The sequence below is a fragment of the Procambarus clarkii genome, chromosome 61 (assembly GCF_040958095.1).
Source record: "Procambarus clarkii isolate CNS0578487 chromosome 61, FALCON_Pclarkii_2.0, whole genome shotgun sequence".
Taxonomy (NCBI): domain Eukaryota; kingdom Metazoa; phylum Arthropoda; class Malacostraca; order Decapoda; family Cambaridae; genus Procambarus; species Procambarus clarkii.
This window is the reverse complement of record NC_091210.1, coordinates 22,993,802-23,011,853: the sequence shown is the minus strand read 5'-3', so window position 1 is coordinate 23,011,853 and position 18,052 is coordinate 22,993,802. Positions and strand designations below refer to the sequence as shown.

The 18,052-nt window shown below is 38.3% G+C and overlaps 1 protein-coding gene across 1 annotated transcript; it reads right to left on the bottom strand.

The window, feature by feature from the left end:
* Window positions 1-379: 379 nt before the first annotated feature.
* Window positions 380-4,200, bottom strand: LOC123749903 (uncharacterized). Its single transcript, XM_069307756.1, has 4 exons — window positions 4,069-4,200; window positions 1,960-2,050; window positions 605-730; window positions 380-467 (listed from the first exon to the last, which is right to left on the bottom strand). The coding sequence occupies exons 2-4, from the start codon at window positions 2,011-2,013 to the stop codon at window positions 414-416; spliced, it is 234 nt and encodes a 77-aa protein (XP_069163857.1). The 5' UTR covers window positions 2,014-2,050; window positions 4,069-4,200; the 3' UTR covers window positions 380-413.
* Window positions 4,201-18,052: the final 13,852 nt, after the last annotated feature.

The following is an 18,052-nucleotide window of genomic DNA, read 5'->3' as shown; positions in this document are numbered from 1 at the left end:
CTACAGTCACACCAGACTTCTACATAATAAAACTGCTGTTATTTAGCCACATCTACTTTAGCATCCAAGAAACAGCAACTAAACTAAAAACATTTTTAATAAAATTAACTTTTATACAAGTACAGTACTGTACAATATGGAGAAATACAAAGGATACTAGAATTACAAAGGGAATAAAGGAAGGGGGGAAAAAAGTTTGCATTGGTATCGGAAGAATACACCTCTTAAACTATTTTTGTCAAGAACAGAGTTCATAAGTCAAGTAAATTTACTCTGACATCATTTGTGCACTTTTGTAAATAGACCATTGGAAAACTTGCTAAAAGCCGAGTAGGTCACTGGAATACTTGATGAATGTAGTACAGTGCAGAAGAGGTTCCCAGAAGGCTTGTCCAAGGCAGGTTCAGTCATGGTCATTGTAAGGAACAGAACACGGAAGGCTTGGCACTTGATATGACATTTGTCTCCTGCAGTAGTAAATCCCAACTATAAAATCATAACATGTCCTACACGTTTATCAACTCACATTTACCAGTCGGCCTCAGTTATGACAACAATAAACACACATTATCAACATGGATATGAGGTAATAGACATGACTGACCTTAGCTAAGATAGCACTGGTGATGCTGACCAGAGCTTGCTCAATATTGGTCCCTGTCACGTCAGACACTTCGAGAAATTTAATACCAGCCTCGTCTGCCAGCTCCTTCCCTCTTTGCCATGTCACCTGCAGCATAGATAAGTTATTCATGTTTACTAATTGCTAACTACTTTTTCAGAATTCAGGAATTCAGAAAACCTTCAGATTTTCCAACTGAAAAGGATTATAATTTTTAAGTATGGTAGTGATACATCTTTCTACAAAACTTTTGAAGCACAGTATGTTCAGTAGTTTGAATTTTTTGCTACAAAAAAGCTACAAAAATTGTCCGAGTCAGGCCAGCTAACATGTCAGTTGCTTAATTGGTAAGGTATTAAAGTACTGTATAACCAATTCATTCTTTCTTTCCATAAAGATATTATTGATTAGAGCCTTATTGTTACAGTATAAGGTTTAAATAATAAGTTTTCATGACTTTCAAAATATCTCATAACCTAAAATGTATGCAGCCAACTCCACACACCCCATAAAACTGCATATTCTTAAATTACTGGTATCCATTAGACAGCATACAAGTGTGAAGTCTATCAGGGTTCCGCTTCATGATCAAGTCATGTGTTTAAGAAACTTCATAATATTTTCTTGACAAAAATTGATGTCATGCATGGTTCTTAGGTTGAGGCAATATTACAGAGAAAGTTTAAACTTCACACTCATTGCCAAAGCAGCAAAAATGCATTCATACAATTGGTTAAATTAGTACAGTATTCTATTTCTAAATTATAACAGAGTATATTGTTATGCTTTAAAAAAAATTGCTGCATCTGACTTAAACATTTTAGATACAAGTCTAAAAGAGACGGCTCAGACGTTGGCAAAAAATAAAAGTACTGAAAGCTTCTTTAAAATAAATATTTGTATTAATTGGCTCTAGGTTAATAATATAAATGTACTGGAGATAAAGGTGCACCTGCTTTTCAAATAAATGATTATTGTTTATCTTGATTTGTTCCACCTCTATACCTATGGCTTGAAGATGAACGAAAATGTGTTGATAAAGATCTATGCTTCCCATGTGTTTTAACAAGCCAAACATTTATCCTATGTGCAAAACATTTTGCCATTGACAGGGTTATAAATTACGTAACTGACTCATGCCACAAAAATGTATTATTTATTTTCAGACTGTAAAAAATAAAAGCATATATTCTGGCTCAACAAAAATATATTTTGGATACAAATGAATAAAGCAAATTCAAATTATATTTAATCTAAATATAATTTAATCTGGAAACAAGCCAAACTGGCTCTTTCACTATAATAGAGACAATAAGAGTAAAAGCATCATTAATAACCTGTCTATCATCCCCTTGGTAGTGTCCTTTGTTCCCAAGTAGCATCACCACCATCTTGCCGAATCCTCCATGCTCCAGTAGCCTCCATAACCTGTATAAAAATACCATAGTATAGTAAACATGGGTCATTAACATGTCCCCTGGTCTAGTTTAGAAACTCGCATAGAGTATTTCCTTTTCATTTCCAATTTGGTCCTTCTGTCTGGTCTCGTCTAATTACCTTAATGGATACAGACATTTTCTTACTGATGTGGTTATATTGTGGTTTTAGTTGTTTATCTGGTGGAGCCACTTGTGGGTTTGTGAAGGTATCTCGTTGAGATGGCTCCCAACATTTATGTCATATCAGCCGTAGAGTTCTTAAACCTAACAAAGAATAGTCAGGACCTGGCCCCCTCAAAGAGGTGCACAGAAAAATTACATTGTCACTTTGCCAGAGAAGACATCCAGAAAGTCGGCGAACTAAAACAGACAACTGGTGAGTTCTGAAGCCCACAATCCACCTAAGGAATTCTCCCAACTACTGTATGTAAAAAAACAAATTCCTCTCAGCTGGGGGACTAGCCTTGTCTTCTCACCTAGTAAGAACTTGTGTGTGTTTGAATGTGTATTCACACCATGCAAGTGGGAGAAACAAAAACTGCTGTACTCAGATAAGCTGTGTGTGTGTGTGGGTGCACTCACCTAGTTGTGCTTGTGCGGACTGAGCTTCAGCTCTTTGGTCCCGCCTTTCAACTGTCAACTGGTGTACAGATTCCTGACTTATAAATCATTTTATATAATATCTACATTTTAAATTCTGAAAGGAGTCTGCCTTCACTACATCACTTACTAATGCATTCCATTTGTTAACTACTCTGATGCTAAAAACGTTCTTTTTAATATCTCTATGGCTCATCTGGGTACTCAGTTTCCACCTGTGTTCCCTTTTACGTGTGCCCCCTGTGTTAAATAAATTGTCATTATTTACCCAATCAATTCCTCTGAGAATCTTGTATGTGCACTATCCACTCAACCACGAGGCCCCTGTGTGTGTGTATTTACTATTTGTGTCTGCAGAAAGGAGCTATTCAGTTTTTGGACCCCACCTTTCTAGCCAATCTATTTTTCCCATATTATGTCTACTACATATATTTCTCTCCTAACACACACATTCCAGGAAGCAGGTCCCCAGGTTCAACTCCCAGGTACCTATTTACTGATAGATGAACAGGTGCATCAAGGTGAAAGAAACTGCCTATTTATTTTCGCTGGGAATAGAACCCGGGCCATTCGGACTACGAGCCCTGAGCGCTGTCCACTCAGCTGTGAGCCCCCCCCCCTCCCCTGTTTGTGTCTGCCTGCCTGCCTGTGTGCCATGATTGCTTTTGTGCGTTTACGCACATGCAGCATTCTTTCGAGTAACACAAGTTACTGAAACAACTTTATCATGTGTTCATGCGTCATGTTCTCATGTGCTATCTACATGTACAAAACTTTGTTCCTAAATGCTAATCTTGATCTGAAACTTTTCTTTGATGTAATAGAACCCATGAGCACCACACCAGAAATAAATTTATCTTTGATATCCCCAGTCAGACTAAATCTGTGCAAACACTTCATGCAAATTAAAGGGCCGTCATTAGAACTCACTCCCTGATGAATTAAAAAATTGTCCAACCCATGTCCTGTTCAAAAGTAAAATCGAAAGGTACCTAATTTCATCCTTATGGTTTCGTACCTTGTGCTTCAAACTTCCACTGTATCTTATACTACCCACTTCCCCAATATTAGGACTGTACTTAAGACATATCCTTATCAGTGTAATCACCTATGTCAACTTATATTGTAGTTATTTGATATAAAATCATTGCTACAATGTACCCTTTCATCTTACCTGATATGTTAGATTAAGGACCTGCCCGAAACGCTATGCGTGTTAATGGCTTTGCATGAATGTAAAAATACCTATCTTATGTAATCTCACCAATCCATTGTACCATCTTGCAAATAAATTATTATGATTATTATCATCAATTTCTTAAGCCTGTGGTATTATCTAAACGTCATATGAGCACACATTAGAGATAGAACAATGAAAAAAGAGAAACGTTCCAGTAGATGATTTACCAGCGTCGGGCACTGTCGTAGCTGGTCTCGTGGGTGACGTCGTAGACGAGGAGGACGCCCCTGGGGCTCCTGGCGGGGTCGCTGCTGGTGGCGGAGGGAGTGTCCCAGCCCGCCTCCCACAGTTGCAACCTTACTGTTCTCCTGCCAAACTTTACGTCACGTACTCGGAATGGGAAACCTGTCAACACACCCCACAGGCTTAATTCACTCATCTCTAAGGCATTTGGGCTTTAATTTCCAATGTGTTTATAGTCAATAAACTATATATTTGTTTAACTTTCACCTCATTATCATATTCATATATGATATTGATAGTATATTATTAAAAGAACAGGATCAGGTTACCGTGATTAATGTGGGTACAGTGTTTGTATTTGTTACCTAATCACAATTATGTATTAATGGACGTTAATATTTCTTTGACTGTTTCCGGCCCATATATATACTACCCAGGGGAACTCCTTGAACTTGGGGAACTCCAAATTCAAGTCAATTTTGATGGTTCCTATTTATATTAACAAATATATAATTTAATAATAATAATTCGTTGTGTTGGGGGACAAGCAGCCAGTGCATATACATGTTAGTCTTATATCGAGGTCAAGTGGTTGGGCACCATTCCTTTCCGCCGTCCCATCCCAAGTCCTCATCTTGATCCGTTCCAAATGCTATATAGTCGTTTAGATTACGCAGTTCAGTTTTGGTCGCCGTATTATAGAATGGATATAAATTCACTTGAACGTGTCCAACGTAGGATGACTAAGTTAATTCACCAATTTAGAAATCTTTCATATGAAGAAAGATTAACAAAGCTTAAGTTGCATTCACTGGAAAGGCGAAGAGTTAGAGGTGACATGATAGAGGTTTACAAGTGGATGAATGGACATAACAGGGGGGATATTAATAGGGTATTAAAAATATCAACACGAAACAATGGGTATAAATTGGATAAGTTTAGATTTAGGAAAGACTTAGGTAAATACTGGTTCGGTAACAGGGTTGTTGATTTGTGGAACCAATTGCCGCGTAACGTGGTGGAGGTGGGGTCCCTCGATTGTTTCAAGCGCGGGTTGGACAAGTATATGAGTGGGATTGGGTGGTTATAGATAGGAGCTGCCTCGTATGGGCCAATAGGCCTTCTGCAGTTACCTTGGTTCTTATGTTCTTTCCCCCCATGCTCATAGTTCCCTTGCCTTCTTCCATTATAACCTACTGTCGAGGGGATACTAGGCTGCGTCTGTCGGAAAATCCGACACCATTTAATATATCATACAGATAATAGCTGTATTGTATAAACAAGTTACCCATAGAAAACGTAACTTGTAGTGGAATTACCATCTATAGAAAACGGGATATCATCACCACATACTATTATAAATCACCACCTATTATGGTGGGAATTATTCTTAAATACATTAGTCTTTGGACTTTACCATCATAAAAACATCTTATATAAATTAACTTAATTATCAATATTAAAGTAGAGTAAATGTGACCCTTCTATCACTTTCTGAAATCTGGACAAAGTAGGCCAGGCGTCAGGGAGGAAGGGGGGAGCCATTGTTGTGTCACCTCCGAGACGTGTGGAGCAAATTTAGCTCCTATCATATCTGGACAATGTCGGCCAGTAACGTCAATAGTATGGAATGTTAAACAGCCATTGTTTATATTGAGACCAGAGGCTCACACGGGAGCAAATTCGGCTCCTGTTAAATTTACTTGGACGTAGTGTTATGGAAACCAAAGGTGTACCATTTGTCAACACGCTGTCTACAAATTCAAGTTAAGTGTCTATCCGAAACCCGTTTATCATTCATTTATGGCCATTAATGTCAGGATATAGGGTGACCCGGTTAGATCACGTGGAAGCCTCAAACTAAAGGTAATTAAGCCAGGTCTTCATGTTCCATGTACTGTTTTCTCTGATATACTTGTCATATATAGGTATCTGGCTTCACAGCTAGCGCACTTTTGACAGGTCAAGACGAGGATGCAAGATTTTGTGCACCAGTTACTGGGTGATGGAAGCTGCCTCAAAGAGGATAATTTGGTGTCTACACCCTAGTTATACCTGGTGGACTAACCTGCTGTACTATAAGATAAGGAACCTCATCAATGTATGTAGCTATTACTGTAGTTTGATTGGCTGCATATATATTAATTTAATAACCCCCCCCCTAATGTGTAGAGGATCGATTTGTGAGATTATGAGATTATTGCAGAAATACAGTCCACTTATCATTATACAAATTGCTATCGAAGTATATAAATTAACGTAAATATATATAAATTAAACAAATATAAATCTCACAGGTCGGTTCCCACATTATTTGGACCTTCAGAACCGGAATATTCGGTCCTTTGAACCCACATTTGGTCATCTTAGTACCGGATGAACCAGTTAACCAGTGGATTCATTAAATATACTAGTGCAGTGTTATTTAAACAAAGGCCAGCCAGTCAAAGACGGAAGCGTAGCCTCGAGGGAGCTCAAGAGCCTCCCTCAGTTCAGATCAGCCTTAGTCAGCGGTTTCATGCACACCCACAGATTTGGTGGCGTGTTATTCTGTGAAATGACAGCGCTAATATAGAAGCCAGCCAAATTAGTGACTGTGTCGCGAGATTGTTCACGGATTTCGTGGTGTTACATTTCGCGAGAGATTATCTACGAATTTTGTGGACTTTATTTCGCGAGGTCACTGATAATATTTAATACTTCTAGATAGTATTAGAAGTTTCATAGAGGCTAATTAAGAGGCTATTATCAATAATTGTGTATATTATTTCTCCAAAATAGAGAATCATTTAATATATACTGCACTAGTGTTCTCAATATAATATTTACTAATTGCCAACCCACAACAGGGTAGGTTTGCTAATTGCCAACCCACAACATTGACTAGTTGAACTATTATTGCTCATCCTAGTCCCATTATTACCATAGTCAGTTGTACTATATTGAATAACCTAACACCATTAATGAATGGTCCAGACCCTATTTTGGGTGTAATTTTTATCAACTCGAGTTGAGTTGTGTATATAATAATTTACTTATGATCATTACACCTTTGAGTGATTAATTAGTGTCTCTACCATCCTAGGGTGATATAGAAGAGCTAACCTAAAGGTACTTCCAGTGACACTGGTTTATCACTCAAATCATTAGTGTGTATGATTGTATATATATAATGTTTATTAATTTTAAGTGCTAACCTCTAGTAGAGGTAGGATTATTGCCTAGTGAGTGCAGAATTTACCCTAGGCTACCATTAGTGTTTGTTCAGTTGAGCAGCCCAAGTACAAGCCCCACAAGGCTTCACCAACTAGCCAGTATGGATAATGCAGGGAGAATGAAAAGAACCCTTGCAGGTCTTAAAGGCCACTTAACAAGACAGATCAAGAAATGTGAAGATTTGTCACAACAATCTCAAGGAGATTACAGCTGACTATAGTAACAGAGGTTGATGTTAGTATCATCATTTAAAGCTGAAGATGAGTTCATGAGGCCTCAGTGGCAAATCAGTGAACAGTAGCCTAAAACAGCTACAAGTCACTGCGACCAATGTCACTGAACCCACTGCAGTCTCAGAACCATACTTTACTTTAATGATGAGCTATTCAATCTTCTGAATCAATTAACTAAATTAAACCCCAATAAATCTGATGACTGATTTGATACATTTATTATTTAATCAAGATGTATTCCATGGGCCTCAGTGTTTATATATCAGTGACCAGTTACCTGAAGAAACTTCAAGTTATATCTAATGTCACTGATCTCACTGCAGTCCCTGAATCATACTTGACTGTAGTACTTGATCACATCCAGTCTTCTGGGTTAAATAATATGTGATTAGGCTTGAATATTAGCCTTTCAAGAGTTGACAGGGAAATGAAATCGCAATAGACTTCTAACCCCTGCAAATCTAGTACGGGACATCCGTCCTGCACGAACAGACGCACAAATGTGTGATTACTAACTACTAACATCAAATTAATCTAATAATTCGAAGGAGGAGTATCGGTGTTCGTCTGTTCTAAATAGGACTTCGACCCGTGAGCAGCCCCCTGGGGAATTATGTCGGAAAATCCGACACCATTTAATATATCATACAGATAATAGCTGTATTGTATAAACAAGTTACCCATAGAAAACGTAACTTGTAGTGGAATTACCATCTATAGAAAACGGGATATCATCACCACATACTATTATAAATCACCACCTATTATGGTGGGAATTATTCTTAAATACATTAGTCTTTGGACTTTACCATCATAAAAACATCTTATATAAATTAACTTAATTATCAATATTAAAGTAGAGTAAATGTGACCCTTCTATCACTTTCTGAAATCTGGACAAAGTAGGCCAGGCATCAGGGAGGAAGGGGGGAGCCATTGTTGTGTCACCTCCGAGACGTGTGGAGCAAATTTAGCTCCTATCATATCTGGACAATGTCGGCCAGTAACGTCAATAGTATGGAGTGTTAAACAGCCATTGTTTATATTGAGACCAGAGGCTCACACGGGAGCAAATTCGGCTCCTGTTAAATTTACTTGGACGTAGTGTTATGGAAACCAAAGGTGTACCATTTGTCAACACGCTGTCTACAAATTCAAGTTAAGTGTCTATCCGAAACCCGTTTATCATTCATTTATGGCCATTAATGTCAGGATATAGGGTGACCCGGTTAGATCACGTGGAAGCCTCAAACTAAAGGTAATTAAGCCAGGTCTTCATGTTCCATGTACTGTTTTCTCTGATATACTTGTCATATATAGGTATCTGGCTTCACAGCTAGCGCACTTTTGACAGGTTAAGACGAGGATGCAAGATTTTGTGCACCAGTTACTGGGTGATGGAAGCTGCCTCAAAGAGGATAATTTGGTGTCTACACCCTAGTTATACCTGGTGGACTAACCTGCTGTACTATAAGATAAGGAACCTCATCAATGTATGTAGCTATTACTGTAGTTTGATTGGCTGCATATATATTAATTTAATAACCCCCCCCCCCTAATGTGTAGAGGATCGATTTGTGAGATTATGAGATTATTGCAGAAATACAGTCCACTTATCATTATACAAATTGCTATCGAAGTATATAAATTAACGTAAATATAAATTCATATAAATTAAACAAATATAAATCTCACAGGTCGGTTCCCACAGCGTCTGGATCTCTCTCTCCCACTTCCCCCTCTCTCCCGATCACCCCCTATTTTTTACTATCCACCCCATCTCTCCAAATTTATTCCATATGATCTCTTTCATTCTCACCCTTCTCCCTCTCTCCCTCCCTCTCCAACTTTTCTCCCAATGTCCCTCTCCTACTATCATCTCAAAAAATGTTATACCGAAATCACGTTCATCGTTTTCAAGTGAAGAAAGCTAGGGACTTGGCTAGCCATCTTTCACCGATTATGTGGGTAGCGGGGCACAATCAGGATCGATCCTCCCTCTTGACCAGTATGACCGATCCCGTCCTGTGTCCGTCCTGTACCCCAGACCATTCTCCCTGCAAAGTTGAGTGTCTGGTCTTCTACTTCAGACAGGTGTTCACAAATGCTAACTGTTCTTCAGGTGTTCAGGAAGCTGTCCTTCAGTTGTTGATGAACACTAACTGCTCTTCAGGTGATAATGAATGGTAACTATTTTGCAGGTGATCATGAACAGGAGACTGGGAAAGTGTATAGCGAACAATACACACACACATATACAAACACATGCAACAAAATCACATACAGCACATGTGTGTGTGTCAATGAAGAAAATATCTTTCAAAATTATAGAAATAGCTTCCTACAACAACGATATGAAAATCTAATTCAAAGTTCTAGTATGTTACATAAGAACATACGAACAAAGGTAAATGCAGAAGGCCTATTGGCCCATACGAGGCAGCGTTTGTTTATTGTATTGTATGTTTATTGAGACAAGAAAGAAATACATCTCAAAGGGATAGAGTAGCTTAGGCTATTTCTACCCCCCCCCCCCTCCCTCACCAAAAAAAAATCTAATTTTTCGTGATAGAAACACCTATCCAGTTAACACAATAGAATCAACTGGTTAAATCAACTAAAGACGATCAAAACCTAAGTATGAACCCATATAATTACCAATCGTCGACACGAAGGGTTCCTTGCGGCTCGTATCCTCCTCGAATTTGGTCAATAAACTGCTCTTGCCGACCCCAGCGTCCCCAATGAGCACAACTTTAAAGAAATAATAATGGGATTGGGTGGTTATAGAATAGGAGCTGCCTCGTATGGGCCAGTGGGCCTTCTGCAGTTACCTTTGTTCTTATGTTCTTATGTTCTTATATTAATGGGGTATTGAAAGTGTCGGCGCGGGACGGAGCGCGAGGCAGTGGATATGAGTTGGATGAGTTTGGATTTGGGAGGGACTTGGGTGAGTGCTGGTTCAGTAACAGGGTTGTTGATTTGTGGAACCAATTGCCGCGTAACATTGTGGAGGTGGGGTCCCTCGATTGTTTCAAGCACGGGTTGGACAAGTATATGAGTGGGATTGGGTGGTTATAGAATAGGAGCTGCCTCGTATGGGCCAATAGGCCTTCTGCAGTTACCTTTGTTCTTATGTTCTTATGTTCTTATAATAGGGTCTGGACATGGCCGGTAGATGTGTGTGTGTGAATGAGGAGGCTTCCCAACACTCCGTTAACCTGCATGGATGATAAGAATGATAACGCAATGATACTGAATTGCACACATGCCTGTGTCACTCTCAACACGGCCGGAATTTCACTATGTTTGCATGCCTCAGCGGGTTACAAATATATACAACCAATATGACAGATGAAATACTAATCAAATAATGTAAAAGAGGATGGCTAATTTGTTCTTAATTTATTTATTTATTTATTTAATTATTTATTTATTTATTTATTCATTCATTTATTTATTTACATGCTAGAAGGTACATTGGGTTTGTGAGAGTTCATAGCATTGGTGTTCTAGAAAGTTCAAGTTCAAGTATGTTTATTGAGACAAGAAAAAAATACATCTCAAAGGGATAAGAACATAACATAGGACATAACAATAACGTCCTTATAACATAGGACATAACAAAGGGGATATTAATAGGGTATTAAAAGTATCAACACAAGACAGAACACGAAACAATGGGTATAAATTGGATAAGTTTAGATTTTGGAAAGACGTGGGTAAATACTGGTTCGGTAACAGGGTTGATGATTTGTGGAACCAATTACCGCGTAACGTGGTGGAGGTGGGGTCCCTCGATTGTTTCAAGCGCGGGTTGGACAAGTATATGAGTGGGATTGGGTGGTTATAGATAGGAGCTGCCTCGTATGGGCCAATACGTACATACATTCGTACATACGTTCATACATTATCATACATTCTTCAAAATAATGAAGAATGTATGATAAAGTATAAGAAGAGAGCTTATGTTCTAATGTTATAGAATATGATGGAATGTTATAAGAACATAACATAAGAAGATAAGAACAAAGGTAAATGCAGAAGGCTTATTGGCCCATACGAGGCAGCTCCTATCTATAACCACCCAATCCCACTCATATACATGTCCAACCCATGCTTGAAACAATCGAGGGACCTCACCTCCACAATGTTACGCGGCAATTGGTTCCACAAATCAACAACCCTGTTACTGAACCAGTATTTACCCAAGTCTTTCCTAAATCTAAACTTATCCAATTTATACCCATTGTTTCGTGTTCTGTCTTGTGTTGATACTTGTAACTCTTCGCCTTTCCAGTGAATGCAATTTAAGATTTGTTAATCTTCCTTCATATATATACTTCCCACAGTAAGTCCACTATGGGCTAACCATAGCCCGTGCTAAGAACATAAGAACATAAGAATAAAGGTAACTGCAGAAGGCCTATTGGCCCATACGAGGCAGCTCCTATCTATAGCCACCCAATCCCACTCATAAACATGTCCAACCCACGCTTGAAACAATCGAGGGACTCAACCTCCACCACGTTACGCGGTAATTGGTTCCACTAATCAACAACCCTGTTACTGAACCAGTATTTACCTAAGTCTTTCCTAAATCTAAACTTATCCAATTTATACCCATTGTTTTGTGTTGATACTTTTAATACCCTCTAAGTACTTTTAATACACTAAGCTTAGATTGGCCAGCTAGTACTAATGGATGTTCAGAAAATGGTGGCTGTGTGTGGCTAAGGCATATGATAGATGAAAGAATTTTCACCTTTTTGAAAATTTCAGCATTACTTAGAATAAGAGAAAGAAGCTTTTTGCAAGCTTTCACTAAAAAAAAAAAATGCCATCTTTCTTGAATATTTTGAAACTTTTCCTGGGTTATAAAATTGTTTTGTCTGTTAATTACCAGAAGTGTTGAAAATTCGTAACCAAAGTCAACTTTCTCCAGGGGCAGATAAAGGAACATAAGAATAAAGGTAACTGCAGAAGGCCTATTGGCCCATACGAAGCAGCTCCTATCTATAACCACCCAATCCCACTCATATACTTGTCCAACCGGCGCTTGAAACAATCGAGGGACCCCACCTCCACCACGTTACGCGGCAATTGGTTCCACAAATCAACAACCCTGTTACTGAACCAGTATTTACCCAAGTCTTTCCTAAGTCTAAACTTATCCAATTTATACCCATTGTTTCGTGTTCTGTCTTGTGTTGATATTTTTATAGGCCTATTGGCCCATACGAGGCAGCTCCTATCTATAACTACCCAATCCCACTCATATACTTGTCCAACCGGCGCTTGAAACAATCGAGGGACCCCACCTCCACCACGTTACGCGGCAATTGGCTCCACAAATCAACAACCCTGTTACTGAACCAGTATAAGAACATAAGAACATAAGAACAAAGGTAACTGCAGAAGGCCTATTGGCCCATACGAGGCAGCTCCTATTCTATAACCACCCAATCCCACTCATATACTTGTCCAACCCGTGCTTGAAACAATCGAGGGACCCCACCTCCACAATGTTACGCGGCAATTGGTTCCACAAATCAACAACCCTGTTACTGAACCAGTATTTACCCAAGTCTTTCCTAAATCTAAACTTATCCAATTTATATCCATTGTTTCGTGTTCTGTCCTGTGTTGATACTTTTAATACCCTATTAATATCCCCCCGGTTATGTCCATTCATCCACTTGTAAACCTCTATCATGTCACCCCTAACTCTTCGCCTTTCCAGTGAATGCAACTTAAGCTTTGTTAATCTTTCTTCATATGAAAGATTTCTAATTTGGGGAATTAACTTAGTCATCCTACGCTGGACACGTTCAAGTGAATTTATATCCATTCTATAATATGGCGACCAAAACTGAACTGCATAATCTAAATGGGGCCTAACTAGAGCAAGATATAGCTTGAGAACCACACCAGGTGTCTTGTTACTAACGCTGCGATTAATAAATCCAAGTGTCCGATTTGCCTTATTACGAACATTTATGCATTGATCCTTTTGTTTTAAATTCTTACTAATCATAACTCCCAGATCCCTTTCGCAATCCGACTTCGCAATCACAACACCATCTAGCTCGTATCTTGTAACTCTATCATCATTACCTAACCTCAGAACTTTACATTTATCAGCATTAAACTGCATCTGCCAATCCTTTGACCATTTCAAAACCCTATCTAGATCAACTTGAAGTGATAGTGAGTCCTCCTCCGAATTAATTTCCCTACCGATTTTCGTATCATCGGCAAATTTGCAAATGTTGCTACTCAAACCTGAATCTAAATCATTTATATATATTATAAACAACAGAGGTCCCAGGACAGAGCCTTGAGGCACTCCACTTACAACATTTTCCCACTCTGACTTGATTCCATTTATACTAACTCTCTGTTTCCTTTGGTATAGCCATGCCCTAATCCAGCTTAATATAGCACCCCCAATACCATGAGACTCTATTTTTTTAATCAGTCTTTCATGTGGCACTGTATCAAAAGCTTTGCTAAAGTCAAGGTATACAACATCGCAATCCTTACCACTATCAACTGCCTCAACAATGCTAGAATAAAAAGATAACAAATTTGTTAAACATGAACGGCCATTTATAAAACCATGTTGCGACTCAATTATTAATTTATGTTTTTCAAGATGAAGACGAATTTTATTTGCTATTATAGATTCGAGTAACTTTCCCACAATAGACGTTAGGCTAATTGGTCGATAGTTAGACGCAAGTGATCTATCTCCTTTCTTAAAAACTGGTATCACATTAGCAACTTTCCAAAACTCTGGCACTCTGCCTGACTATTGATTTATTAAATATGGTTGACAGTGGGTCACAAAGCTCCTCTTTGCATTCTTTAAGCACCCTAGCAAACACTTCATCCGGCCCTGGGGATTTGTTTGGTTTGAGTTTTACTATTTGTTTAAGAACATCCTCCCTGGTAACTGCTAAACTCGTCAACCTGTCCTCGTCCCCACCCACATAGACTTGTTCGGCTGAAGGCATATTGTTAAGTTCCTCTTTAGTAAATACAGATACAAAATATTTATTAAAAATACTACTCATCTCTTCATCACTATCTGTTATTTGACCTGTCTCAGTTTTTAATGGACCTATCCTTTCCCTAGTCTTAGTACGATATAACTGAAAAAACCCTTTAGGATTTGTCTTTGCTTGCCCTGCTATGCGAACTTCATAGTTTCTTTTTGCTTTCCTTATCTCTTTTTTAACATTTCTAACCAGTTGTACGAATTCCTGTTCTAAAGTGACCTCCCCATTTTTAATCCTTTTGTACCAAGCTCTCTTTTTACCTATAAGGTTCTTCAAATTCTTTGTTATCCACTTTGGGTCATTAGTTTACAAGTTAAATTTCTTGTATTTACCCAAGTCTTTCCTAAGTCTAAACTTATCCAATTTATACCCATTGTTTCGTGTTCTGTCTTGTGTTGATATTTTTAATACCCTATTAATATCCCCCCTGTTATGTCCATTCATCCACTTGTAAACCTCTATCATGTCACCCCTAACTCTTCGCCTTTCCAGTGAATGCAACTTAAGCTTTGTTAATCTTTCTTCATATGAATGATTTCTAATTTGGGGAATTAACTTAGTCATCCTACGTTGGACACGTTCAAGTGAATTTATATCCATTCTATAATACGGCGACCAAAACTGAACTGCATAATCTAAATAGGGCTTAACCAGAGCAAGATATAGCTTAAGAACCACACCAGGTGTCTTGTTACTAACGCTTCGATTAATAAATCCCAGTGTCCTATTCGCCTTATTACGAACATTCATGCATTGATCCTTTTGTTTTAAATTCTTACTAATCATAACTCCCAGATCCCTTTCGCAATCCGACTTCGCAATCTCAACACCATCTAGCTCGTATCTTGTAACTCTATCATGACAATTAATCACCCAAACCAAAGCATATACATGTCCAATCCACGCTAGAAACAATCGAGGGACTCCACCTCCACCAAGACACGCGGAAACTGGTTCCACAAGTCAACAATCCTGTTACCAAACCATTATTTACCCATGTCTTTCCTAAATCCAAAACCTATCCAACTTATACCCATTGTTTCGCTTTCTGTCTCGCGCGTCTGGGATCATCCTGGACGTAGGTTCGAACCCTCATCACGGCCCTTGTGGATTTGTTCATTTGATGTATCACGTTATTGTGATTTCTGTGTGTATCTAATAACACTACTGCTCCTTGCCAACCATCGTCTTCCTGATAAAGGTACGTCTTCCTGATAAAGGTACGTCTTCCTGATAAAGGTAAGGGAACTTTCCCATCATTTATCAATCTGTAAATTTCTAAATAATTTTCTTTCTTTAATGAAGATCTGTGGAACCAGCTATAGCTTTTGGGATTATCTGTAGCGAGTAGATTATCGAAATAATATACTTGCTCCAAACTCATTAGCCTAATGAGAGAACCAAAGCTCTCATTAGCACTAACTACGGAACTCAAACCTTTTTTTCTTCCTGCAGTTAAAATTTCTTCCAACCTTTGGAGGACGGTGAGGTGGTGTATGCATATAAGCAGCGCTAGAGAGGTGAGTAATTATCAGTCTACGTTGAAGTGGGGCTTAGAGCAGACGCTTAAGAACACGCTATTGCTCGCCAAGTGTCACTTACAAACTTCTGTTTACGTAAGTAATAAGTATAGAAAAGGTTTGAGTTATAATTAATGCTAATGAGAGCTTTGTTTCACTCATTAGACTTTGGAGCGAGTATATAATAATGTGTATGGGATAATCTATTCGCTACAAAGTATTAATGACAATTAAGAACTCAAAGGTTAGTTAAAAAAAACTTCAGGTAAATGACGAGGGGGAACCTTTGATAAACCCTCGGCTTCCTGTCCCTTATCGAGGCCATATAGGAAGATAATAGGCATATTCAGGTAAATGTAAACTTAATTTTATCTATAAGCTAGGCAGTTTAAACATATAAATTTTATTTGTCCACCATAATTATAATTATTTTATAATTTTGGTCCATCATCATTATATTTATTAATATTATCATTAATAATTGGTATAATAATACTATTATTATAATAATACTAGTATAATAATACTATTATTATATTAGTATAAGCATGTAGTGCTTATAATATTAGTATAAGCATGTAGTGAATGAGATGAGTGGCGGGGAGCGCAGGAGAACGGGCAGCTGGGTGGCCGTCATTGTTTACAAGTGGCGCCAGGAGGAGGCTGCGTGCACCCACCTGCAAGGTTTGTTCTCGCTGGGTGTCCTCCTCTTGCTGTCTTCTTGCACTGCTCTTACTCTCGGGTTCTTCTTGGTTTGTTCTCCATTTACTATTTTCGTTACGGGTAAACAAATATTAACATATTTATTGTTAAATATTTAACAATTGCTGGCGGGTTTGGCTCCACTAGGCTGCAATATAAACATTTGCTGGCAAATGTTTAATTTAGATTGTATTGTATGTATACGTCTATACTTGCTCCCGTTGCATATATTAGGCTTATATCAATCGCCGTTGACATCAGAGGCATCATTATTTGGTTGTGTACATTGTGTTGTATAAATTTGCTCCATAATCAGATAATTTTGTAATTCATTGTGTTGTGGGGACAGGAAGCCAGAGTTGCTTACACACTTCTATAACTTAATTGTATAATTGGGATTAAAGTATAATCTCTAAAAAAAAAAGTATAAATGATATAACGTATAACGCATACGTTAGGCTTATATCAAGGTCATCCCCCCCTGATACGTACTACGTATCACACTCTACCTTAGTGACTGTATTATTAACTCGTCCAGATCTCACCAATGGTGTCTGTGTCCAGGGATCCACTATCTTTAATTATCCTAATTGCTCGACAAAAATCAGCAATCAAGACAACAAGATCCAGTTTCAGTCTCTGCTCCCTTACTAAAATTTATTTTACCCGAGAGCCATCACTAATGGCCCTCAGGTAAATATCTGGGGTTGATATCACACCAGAAGATATAAATTAGCAACCCATCCATCACTTTCCTGTAAAACCTCTGTGGCTCTATCATAGAAACAAAGTAAATTTGTTTCTCAGGATTTTCCAGATCATAAATCATACTGTCTGTTATATAGTTTTTCTCCAGGTGTTCTACCCATTTAGTTTTAATTATTTTGGTGGGCTTGAGTGTTAGTGTAAATGAGCTCATGCTGGTTTCAAGAGATTCAGTTGTTTGTTTACATTGTTTGGGGGGAGTTCATTTGGCAGTTTTGAAACTTGGATCTCTTTGAACCCAGCAGTAGTCTGTACTGGTCAGGGCAATGGAAGCAGTAGTTCACTGACAATGAATGCTTTTCTGATGGGGGTGACAGCTGATGCAACCTACTAGATGGGAGCCTTCTCAGTGAGATTGCTTCAGGGAGCCATAAAGAGCTTTCCCAGAAATAAATGTCAAATTTATACACAGTAGTTAAATTTACCAAAATATTTTTCAGATTTCCAAATTATAGTCGACTAGCAGAC